Source organism: Neoarius graeffei, chromosome 10, assembly GCF_027579695.1.
Source record: "Neoarius graeffei isolate fNeoGra1 chromosome 10, fNeoGra1.pri, whole genome shotgun sequence".
Classification (NCBI taxonomy): Eukaryota; Metazoa; Chordata; class Actinopteri; order Siluriformes; family Ariidae; genus Neoarius; species Neoarius graeffei.
The window spans coordinates 83,619,526-83,631,408 of NC_083578.1; the positions used below are offsets into that span (position 1 = coordinate 83,619,526).

Consider the following 11,883-nt stretch of genomic DNA (forward strand, 5'->3'; position numbering starts at 1 on the left):
TAAAGCGGCTACAGATAATGAGATGAGATTTATGAACCGTAACTGAATTCAAAGAATCAGGAGAAAGAGTTTCTCTGTTATCGCACTGGAGGCAGGTAGAGCAAATCGGCTCAGCTAGAAACTCAGCTACTGATAATCGTTCATTGTTTAATCTTGAGTAAGTGGAGTATCCCAAGCTCGTATTCTTTTCCCCAGAGCCAGCAAGGGCCGTAGGGGCATCATTGGTGTCTAGGGCATTTAAACTTGGCAGAGCCCACCCCTCATCAAGCTTGATCAATGGACAAATCAACACTACGTTCACACTGCAAGGCTTAATGCTCAATTCCGATTTTTTTGTGAAATCCGATTTTTTTTTGTGAGGTCGTTCACATTAACAAACATATGCGACTTGTATGTGATCCTCAGTATGAACGAAAAGCGACCTAAAAGTGTTCCGCATGCGCATTGCATGATACGACGACGTCACACGCAGTGAACATGGCCAGTGTTTACGGAAGTAACCTAAAGTTTCCTGTGTATGACAGTAGCCAGCATGGAGTACCTGGCGATGATGCAGTAGTTGTTGCGACAGAGCCAGAACATGCACAATAGCCTGATGTTGAGGAGGAGGTTGAGAAGGAAGAGGGCAAGGGTTTTGGCTCAGGCGTTCTGCGGGGTAGTGACTGCAACCTCCGTTCAAAGGAACATCAAAGCCATGTTGTTGTAACTTTTTTTTGAGAGACCCGCCGCCTACTTAAGCGCAGAATAGTGACGTTTGTGGCGTGCAAGTCGGATGAATGCGACCTGGCGCTTCAGACTGAAGTCGCATATGAAAAGATCGGATAGGAATCGGAATTAGGACCACATATCCAAACGGCCTGGGTCGGATTTGAAAAAAATCGGATCTGTGTCGTTCATATTGTCAATAAAAGATTGGATACAGCTCACATATGGGCGAAAAAATCGGATTTGAGTCACTTCAGCCTGCAGTGTGAACGTAGTGTTAGAGTAGCCAGCTAACTGGACGGTGGGGCAAACCAACGCACTCAGAGGAAACCCATGCAGAAAGACCCTTCGTCGGCCATGAGGTTCAAATCCCGACTGTTCTTGTTGCGAGGCAACGGCAAGCTGCTCTGCCATCACAAGAACATACCCTGGAGGTGTTTAATTAGTATCAAGTGTTTCCCATAATGACTGGGTTCCAAGCACGTGCACAACATGCTCCGGAGGATCCCTGAATGTAAATGCACTTTAAGTCTCGGTGAAGGTAAGGCGCTGCAGTGTTGCTCATGTTCACGTCACTTTGTAAGAATGATCACGTTGCTGCGGTTGTAGAAATGAGTAAACCATAGGGTTTTTGACCTTTCCGTTCAACACAGAGTCCCGCTGAATTATTTTTCCCTTCTACATTTAGAAATTTCTCTAGTTCAAAAACGCAGCAAAACCTTCCCATACTGATCAATAACAACTAACTTAGCTGAATAAAAGCACTACACGCGCCCCCTGTCATGGCGGCGTAGTTACCGTTGCTATCGGGTTACGTGATGGCGTAAAGCCCCTCTTCATATCAGCGAGTTCATGTGTCAACTGGCTCATCTGCCGTTTTATTGAAGAGATGCTGTTTTGGTGTCTTTTTAAAATGACTTGTCCCAAAGTATTTCTATGCAAAATGCCTAAGACTATACTATTTGAAATAAACTTCACTGGATATCATGGTGGGATGATGATGATCATCCAGGCTTACTCAAAATCATCTAGAAAAGTACCGTACACAAGTATGGAGTCTGAGAAACCGCACAAGTCGAACCATGAGGTAACCCACCGTATCTCTTTTTCTCTGTAACTGGTTTTATCCAGACACGGTGACTCAGTGATGTACGGAACTGAGCTTGGGTGTGTGTGCGCGTGTTTTATGGCTGACAGGACAGGTGATCGCTCAAGTTAGACACACGAAACCTCGAGAGTGAGCTGCAGTTAGAAACCAGAGCTTCATGTCTACATCCTTCGCTGCTTTAGTAACTGTACACAAATCAGAGGATCTCTAAACGGGGATCTTCCCTGCACTTGTATTTGAGCTAATAATACCAAGAGGAGCTGTTATGTCAGCTGTTACCCTAGTTACATGGTCCCTCACTCACTTTTTTTTTTTCAGATATACACGTGTAACAAATACACTACCGTTCAAAAGTTTGGGGTCACCCAGACAATTTTGTGTTTTCCATGAAAAGTCACACTTTTATTTCCCACCATAAGTTGTAAAACGAATAGAAAATATAGTCGAGACATTTTTCTGGCCATTTTGAGCATTTAATCGACCCCACAAATGTGATGCTCCAGAAACTCAATCTGCTCAAAGGAAGGTCAGTTTTATAGCTTCTCTAAAGAGCTCAACTGTTTTCAGCTGTGCTAACATGATTGTACAAGGGTTTTCTAATCATCCATTAGCCTTCTGAGGCAATGAGCAAACACATTGTACCATTAGAACACTGGAGTGAGAGTTGCTGGAAATGGGCCTCTATACACCTATGGAGATATTGCACCAAAAACCAGACATTTGCAGCTAGAATAGTCATTTAGCACATTAGCAATGTATAGAGTGGATTTCTGATTAGTTTAAAGTGATCTTCATTGAAAAGAACAGTGCTTTTCTTTCAAAAATAAGGACGTTTCAAAGTGACCCCAAACTTTTGAACGGTAGTGTACACTTGTGTTCAAAATAATAGCAGTCCAACAGGACTAACCAGATCAATCACTGTTTTTGGTGGAAATTATATTACTACATGGCAAATAATTTACCAGTAGGTGTAGTAGAGTCATAGAAAACCAACAGACCCAACATTCATGATATGCATGCTCCCGAGTCCGTGTAATTGAATAATTAAGTGAAAGGGACGTGTTCAAAATAATAGCAGTGTGGAGTTTAATTAGTGAGGTCAATCAGGTGGCCCTAATTTAAGGATGAAGCCAGCACATGTTGTACATCCATTTCTCTCTGAAAACCTGAGAAACATGGGTCGTTCCAGACGTTGTTCAGAAGAACAGCGTGCTTTGATTAAAACGTTGATTGGAGAGGTAAAACGTATACTGTAAAGACGTGCAGAAAATGATGGGCTGCTCAGCTAAAATGATCTCCAGTGCTTTAAAATGGACAGCAAAGCCAGAGAGACGTGGAAGAAAACAGAAGACTACCATTCGAATGGATCGAAGAATAGCCAGAATGGCAAAGACTCAGCCAATGATCAGCTCCAGGGTGATCAAAGACGGTCTGAAGTTACCTGTGAGTACTGTGACAATTAGAAGATGCCTGTGTGAAGCTAATCTATCGGCAAGAAGCTCCCGCAAAGTTCCACCGTTTAAAAAAAAGACGTGCTGAAGAGGATACAATTTGCCAAAGAACACATCGACTGGCCTAAAGAGAAATGGAAAAACATTTTGTGGACTGATGAAAGTAAAATTGTTCTTTTTGGGTCCAAGAGCCGCAGACAGTTTTTCAGACGACCCCCAAACACTGAATTCAAGCCACAGTACACTCTGAAGACAGTGAAGCATGGTGGTGCAAGCATCATGATATGGGAATGTTTCTCTTACTGTGGTGTTGGGCCCATTTATCGCATACCAGGGATCATGGATCAGTTTGCATATATCAAAATACTTGAGGAGGTCATGTTGCCTTATGCTGAAGAGGAAATGCCCTTGAAATGGGTGTTTCACCAAGACAACGACCCCAAACACACCAGTAAGCGAGCAGCATCAGGGTTCAAGACCAACAAAATGAAAAAGTTATGGAGTGGCCAGCCCAATCCCCGGACCTTAATCCGATAGAAAACTTGTGGGGTGACATCAAAAATGCTGTTTCTGAGGCAAAACCAAGAAATGCAGAGGAATTGTGGAATGTTGTCAAATCATCCCGGGCTGGAATACCTGTTCACAGGTGCCAGAAGTTCTCAGAAACCGTGGTTATGCAACTAAATATTAGTTTAGTGATTCACAGGAATACTAAATCCTTAAGATTTTTTCAGTTTATACAGTAAATATTTGGAGTTTGTAATGAAAAATGCAGACACTGCTATTTTTTTGAACAGCCCAATGTTCATTTTTCTTCATTTTCTGTAATTAAAATATTCATACATTTTTCTTCATGTTTTGATGTAGAATATAATGTGCAGTGTTCCCAATGCATGGAAATAAAAACTATTATAAGGATTTTGAGCTTTACTTATGTTTTTAAACACACTGCTATTATTTTGAACACAACTGTATATAAAAAATGAAAAACGATATGGGAGCGAGTTTTCCATAAAGGTAAACGTTACTATAAACAGATTAAAAAAAAAAAGTACGTCAGCTGCTACATATCAGGTCATGTCCCCTAGGAGTTGATTATTTTCCTATAACAGTATGTCTGAAAGCATTTTATTCCTCCACAGCAATTTGCCATACGTTTATACCTTCATAGCTACCTTTACTGTTGTAACGTTCCTGTTGCCACTTGCGTTAGAGCAGCTATAAACTGTTTTCTCTCCCTCTTGAAGGTTGTAAGATTTAACCAGAGCGTCAGTGATGCGGTAGTTCAGACGGCCGTACCGTGAGAAACCAGACTCGTTTATAATTAGCCAAGATGCTCTTCATGAGCACAATTTTTGATCTTCCAAACAGAATCAAAATCCGTTACACTCACTCAGTGAGAAGTAGCGATTTCCCTGAAAGTTGAGATCACAAAACCAGGGAGTAACTACTGTGCAGACTGATTAGATCTTCCAATCAAAATCTATTGAAAACTCAAAGGAGGAGGAGTGATTTTTTTGTAAATTGTGGACGGACAGACGAAAGACGCCGTGTGATGGCAACAGCTCATCGCCCTACGGCAGCTTGTCTTTATGTTAAAGATAACAGCATTTGGATTTATTACTGATGCACAATGAGTGGACGAGGGAGCACACACACCACTGGCTTGTGATATAACTGAAATTGGATCGGTCACTCAGGAACGGGTGACATTTATTGGGTAAACTCGTTCGCTGAGCTCTGGAGAAATCCTGGTTCTGAGGCTCTGATCCGTACCACACTGCAACTGTGATAAATGTGACAGGCAAAAGATTACACCGCAGTCATTAGAGCCCAAATTTTCACTTTTCCTCCTCTGGAATATCGTTTACAAGCGAGCTTGGAAGTAATGACAACAATAACGACGTGCCCACACACACGACACAAATGATTGGAGAGCTCTGGAGCAGGCACTGCATTCGAGTGCGAGCTGACGTTTCTAAGTGTTATCTTACCTCTTCGGTTGAAGTACTCTCGTGAATATCTGCCTGAGAGAGCAAAATGAGAAGGGATGGCTCCCAAGAGCTCAATGATATGAGCCAAGTGATCTATGAACAAACAAAAAGCACACAATCCATCAGTCCCCAAAATGAAAACACTTCGCTGTTAAAGAGGGATAGGGTTTTAAAAAAAAAAAGAAAAAGGGCACACTGACCTTCATCCCGAGTGTAGTCTTCCCCTGAATGTGGTTCAAACAGATAGTCTCCTGTGGCCAACTCAAACGCCTGCAAAACACGACCCATACATCAGCATTAAATCCAGCACTGGCAGGAACACCGCTGAACCCAACGGGGTCTTTATATCCAGAACGGCGTTGGACAATGCAAACCTTATCGTGTACGTTCCAATAATCAGTCATATACAAGACATTTAAAAACTCAACTATAAATTATTTATATGTACAGTATAAATAAAATATACACGGTATACAAATCACCACAATATTTTTATTCTATCCACATTCACTGGATATGAGTAATCGCACGCTCTGACTGGCTACTCTGCTACTAGAATATCAGCTCATACAATGTGAGTAGAGAAAAACAAAATGGTGGCGCGTGTTGCTGAACCAACCGAGGATGAAATAAAAACTCTACTCGAAAACAACCCCCCCCAAAAAAAAGCAGCAAAATATGGAATTAAAGTATTTGATGGTAAAAGCGTATCTTTTTAATTTTATTTTTCAAGAATTATTCACAAATTGTCGTCTTCGACTCGTTCAATATCATGCTAGTTGAACGGAATATATCGGATATACCACTCAACGCCAGCCAATATGATTTAAATAGTCCGAATTTCTTGACCAATCACATACATGTCAACCTACAGGGATTGTCCGGAAATTATACGGATTTTAGCTCATTTCAAGGGCGTATACGGATTTTCAGTATTTTCTGACCTAAATTTATTTTGTGTATCTTACTTGAACATCGTCAGCTGATCGTCGCAAAAACATACAAAAACTCGATTTATAGACAAAGAACAGCGTGTATGCAGGGGCAGATAACCCAGACTATGTGAAACCGGATGTTTATTCCTCAAGCCTCGTACAGTATCGCGACTGCGAGACTTCGCTCGTTCCGGTCATGCGCACGATCTGCATTTAAACGCGCCAAACGGTCATTGTTCGAACGATTTTCTCATTGTGCAGAGCGACATTGTTTACACCTGAGAGATTTTGAATAGCGTCTGCTGAGGGAAAGAATGGAAACACCGAGAAAGAAAATGATACGGCGGGCGGTATCTTCCTGAATGGAAGGAGACATTTAATGGTGTCATTGTTCAGGCGAAAAATGAGGAGTACGCGCACTGCACAGTTTGTGTGCGAGATATAAAAGTTGCGGTGTCTGGAGTTTACGACGTGACGGAACACATCGGCGAAATTTGCACCAGAAACAGAATCAGCCGCAAATGACGATGTTTGCAAAGCCTAAGACCAATGATCAACCAACAAGTGTAATAAGAGCAGAAGTTACGATCTGTAATTTTATTGCTCAGCACAATTTGCCGCTAGCCGTTGCGGACCACCTGACAGAACTGTTGCCGCGAATTTGCACGGACAGTACGATTGCGAAATCTATCAGCTGTAGGCGCACCAAAACAATCAAAAAGAGCTTGGCCCCCGAAGCTACACTACCGATCATCCAGCACTGCCGGACGTCGCCATTTTCCTTGATGATCGACGAATCCAATGACAAAAAGACGGACAAGCGACTGGCCGTTCTGGTGCGGCTCTTCGACATAAACAGAGGGGCGAAGTCAAGAATCATAGACATGCCCGTGTGCAATATCGGCATGGGCGAGGCGATTTTCGACATGCTGGACGAAGTTCTCAGGCAAGTTCTCATCTCATCCCATTATCTGTAGCCGCTTTATCCTGTTCTACAGGGTCGCAGGCGAGCTGGAGCCTATCCCAGCTGACTACGGGCGAAAGGCGGGGTACACCCTGGACAAGTCGCCAGGTCATCACAGGGCTGACACATAGACACAGACAACCATTCACACTCACATTCACACCTACGGTCAATTTAGAGTCACCAGTTAACCTAACCTGCATGTCTTTGGACTGTGGGGGAAACCGGAGCACCCGGAGGAAACCCACGCGGACACGGGGAGAACATGCAAACTCCGCACAGAAAGGCCCTCGCCGGCCACGGGACTCGAACCCGGACCTTCTTGCTGTGAGGCGACAGCGCTAACCACTACACCACCGTGCCGCCCCTCTCAGGCAAGTTATATTTACTTATTTATTTAGTAAGTTTGGTGCGATTCGAAGGCTATAAGGGTTTTATGGATTTCTTCCTCTGATACTACAGGTGGACGCCCAAAGGGGTTGACATGTATGCAATCAGCACATGATTTCCTATAAATCACTTGCGTATTTCTCGATAATCGGCTCGAGCAACTCGGCAAAATGGCGGCCAATCACTTCGTCACTGCAAGTGAGGAAGAATTACACGTTTTAAAAGAAAACGCTGTTCCTAAAAGCACTAAAGGTGCTACGAAGTTTGGTCTAAAACTATTCAAACGTAAGGTGGAATTGTGATTTATTTTATGTGACGCAAGTCTGCACGCATTACATTTGCATGCTGCTTTTGAAGTTTGAAATAAAATAAAAAATTTTAATACAATTTTTAAAAAATAATCACCTGTGCATTAATCCTAAAACAATTATCCGCCTCAGGCTCTGTGAATATCGGTGAAGAATAACCTCGACTTCATCTCGTTTATTATTCACTTCACCTTTGGCGAATAACTGTTAAATAGTCCGAATTTCTCGACCAATCAGCACACACGATTTTCTATAAAATCACCCGTGTATTGATACTAAAGAAAATTAACCAACACTTCTGACCAATCAGAATTGAGAATTCAGAAGCGCTGTGGTATAAAATGATGATTAAAACAACAGGTCCAGACACATTAAATCTCCTGTCTGCTCCACTCAGCAGTTAACGCTCAGATTTTGTTAATTAACATCACAGGCACATTAATAAGTTTTGTTTTTTTTTTCTTCTGACCTGTACAGAACTGTTCATGTTTTCACTGAACTGCTAAAGGTTGTAAAACCCAGCGTCTCACCATACACGCCGTGCTCCAGATGTCTGCCGGAGGACCGTACTCGGCCCCGATCAGCACCTCCACTGCTCGGTACTGGCGCGTCTGAATGTCCTCTGTGAAGTGTTTGTGCTGCAGAGAGAAGTACAGCAGCAGGAAACATTACTACGAGTAGTCGTGCGAGTCTGCGTTTGCTCATAAGATCCATGCTCGTTTGGAAATCAATAAATTACAGAAGAAATTATGTATTAATGATAGAAACATGGGTGACACTGTGGGAAAGCAATAAATTAGTCATTCGCTGCTGTTTTTAAAGGGTGAATATTAAAAATAATGCATTTTAAATACACTTGAGAGACACGGGTGCACAAATCACATCATTTATGAACATCTGTACGAATCCTCGTGCTTTCAACAGTGCATATTTTATATCTGATGCTGTGTGAAGGACGACATTTGATTTTTATTTTAAGTTTCAAGTCAAGTCTATTTGTATAGCTCTTTTAACAATAAACATTGTCGCAAAGCAGCTTTACAGATTTAATTTGAACGACTTTAAACATGAGCTAATTTTATCCCTAATCTAGCACGCCTGTGGCGACGGTGGCAAGGAAAACTCCCTCAGACGACACGAGGAAGAAACCTCGAGAGGAACCAGACTCAAAAGGGAACCCATCCTCATTTGGGCAACAACAGACAACATGACTATAACATTAACAGTTTTAACATGAAGTCAGTTTCGTTGATGTTCTAAACTCTTCATTGATGGAAACTTGAGTGCAAAACTGTTCATGACAACTGCAGTCCTAAAGTTAGCAAGTCAACTGTAGTCCTCAGCCATAAAAGCATTACTGTAAGAGTCCAGAGCGTCCTCCAGGTGTGGCTTTCAACTGTCCTCATGGAGCCGTCCTCAACAGGAGCAATGTGATGAGACTCCAACCAGACACAGGACACCAGGATGGATCAGGCAGGTCCGAGGAGCAGAAGAGGTCAGCATCTCGATCCCAGAACCGACATGTAACTCATGTTACATTTTATTTTTTTAAACACACTCCTGGCTCGGCGGCACGGTGGTGTAGTGGTTAGCGCCGTCGCCTCACAGCAAGAAGGTCCGGGCTCGAGCCCCGTGGCCGACGAGGGCCTTTCTGGGCGGAGTTTGTATGTTTTCCCCGTGTCCGCGTGGGTTTCCTCTGGGTGCTCCGGTTTCCCCCACAGTCCAAAGACATGCAGGTTAGGTTAACTGGTGACTCTAAATTGACCGTAGGTGTGAATGTGAGTGTGAATGGTTGTCTGTGTCTATGTGTCAGCCCTGTGATGACCTGGCGACTTGTCCAGGGTGTACCCCGCCTTTCACCCGTAGTCAGCTGGGATAGGCTCCAGCTCGCCTGCAACCCTGTAGAACAGGATAAAGCGGCTACAGATAATGAGATGAGATGAGATGAGATGAGACTCCTGGCTCCATTTTTAGTCGCAGTAGAGTGTTTGTAAAGCAAAGCTCTGACCAATCAGGTTGCTAAATCGAAAAAAAAATTGATTTGTCAGGATTTTAATGATTGATGAAATATAACTAAAAATCTCAGTTTGTCTATTTTTGGGACACCAATATGTGGGGTGTGTACAGTACGTGACGTCACACTTTAACTGCGGCTGAATATACAAGTATCAAAAACCTCTTTATGGCCGTCGGCCATCTTTTTTGATTACTGATAACAGGGTTTCCCCTCGAAAAACTGGAAAGAGTCGTGATCCCCCTGAGCACAGTGTGGCACAAAGAGTACGGCGCCATGTCAGCTAAGGATGTCCAGGGGCATGCTCCCCCGGAAAATTTTGAAATATAAGGGTTCATTTCATGGCTTCTGATGACATCCAGAGCTGATTTTTTTTAAACTAGTTCAACATGTTGGGGAAAAGGTTATATTTTACTGAAAAAACAGTCAATCCAATGCATCTCACAAGCGGCGTCCTGTTCCAAAGCAGACTGCAGTTTATTTCACAGCAAACAAAGTGAATGGTGATGCAACATGGTGCAAGATGTTCAAAATACTGATCATTAAATCCTCCAGCTGATCAGCAACATGCAGCGAACTGATCGTCATGGTCTCAACTATGGTCTGTCGCCGAGTTGTTTTGCGCAGTTTTCTTTGTGAAAAACAACGTAATTAATTAAGCCGCAACCCATCAGTGTTTTGCTCACTCATACCCGGCTTGAAGGCGCTGCCACTTTTGCGTAACTTGCCCAATTGTGCATCGCTCATCCAATCAACACGGGATACTGCACACATTCAGCCAATCAGAGCAGAATACTTTTCTCTGACATCAGCTGTGAACTTGGGTCAAGTTCAGGGTCATGGGCTTGCATGGACTGTACTGATGACCTGCTCAAAGGCTACAAAACACATGCATGTTGATTCTCGCGTTATACTGTAGGCCTAAATTGTAAGCATCGCGGCGGTGGTTTAACGTGTAGCGGGATGTCACTAAGCGTATCGGTCAATAAATTAAGCATAGCGGGGCCACTACGGTATGACGCTTTAGGGGAAAGCCTGCCATATGTGGTGTGTATACAGTACGTGACGTCCCACTTTAACTGTGGCTGCATACAAGGAGCAAAAACCTCCTCATGGCCATCTTGGTTACTGATAATAATATATTTAATATATCTAGAGAGCAAGTTAGGTTAGATAGCTGATACTACCTTTACAAAAAAGAAGTTTATTCAGGTGTGCTTCTAGTATACGTCTTTTAAACTAAAAATAAGAAAGTATGCTTTCAGTTTACTTTTTATTTACTTAGAGATATACTTAATAAAGTTATACATAACTATACTTGGTTTATACTGAAAAAGTCTAAGTATATTAAGCTTATACTTAAACTTTTGATCAAGATATACTTAACAAAAGTACAACCCCGATTCCAAAAAAGTTGGGACAAAGTACAAATTGTAAATAAAAACGGAATGCAATAATTTACAAATCGCAAAAACTGATATTGTATTCACAATAGAAGATAGACAACATATCAAATGTCGAAGGTGAGACATTTTGAAATTTCATGACAGCAACACATCTCAAAAAAGTTGGGACAGGGGCAATAAGAGGATGGAAAAGTTAAAGGTACAAAAAAGGAACAGCTGGAGGACCAAATCGCAACTCATTAGGTCAATTGGCAATAGGTCATTAACATGACTGGGTATAAAAAGAGCATCTTGGAGTGGCAGCGGCTCTCAGAAGTAAAGATGGGAAGAGGATCACCAATCCCCCTAATTCTGCGCCGACAAATAGTGGAGCAATATCAGAAAGGAGTTCGACAGTGTAAAATTGCAAAGAGTTTGAACATATCATCATCTACAGTGCATAATATCATCAAAAGATTCAGAGAATCTGGAAGAATCTCTGTGCGTAAGGGTCAAGGCCAGAAAACCTTACTGGGTGCCCATGATCTTCGGGCCCTTAGACGGCACTGCATCACATACAGGCATGCTTCTGTATTGGAAATCACAAAATGGGCTCAGGAATATTTCCA

General features: G+C 42.5%; 1 protein-coding gene across 3 annotated transcripts in view; it reads right to left on the bottom strand.

Moving 5' to 3' along the window:
• Positions 1–11,883, bottom strand: part of srpk3 (SRSF protein kinase 3) — a 77,456-nt gene that overhangs the window by 1,202 nt on the left and 64,371 nt on the right. For 2 of the 3 annotated variants that reach the window (XM_060932432.1, XM_060932431.1), the window contains exons 13-15: positions 8,386–8,493; positions 5,459–5,528; positions 5,259–5,351 (exon numbers count right to left, since the gene is read on the bottom strand). In XM_060932432.1, coding sequence (XP_060788415.1) covers positions 5,259–5,351; positions 5,459–5,528; positions 8,386–8,493 — 271 coding nt within the window. Of the gene's footprint in view, positions 1–5,258; positions 5,352–5,458; positions 5,529–8,385; positions 8,494–11,883 lie in introns of those variants that run through there. The other variant, XR_009655545.1, reaches the window with a different exon arrangement.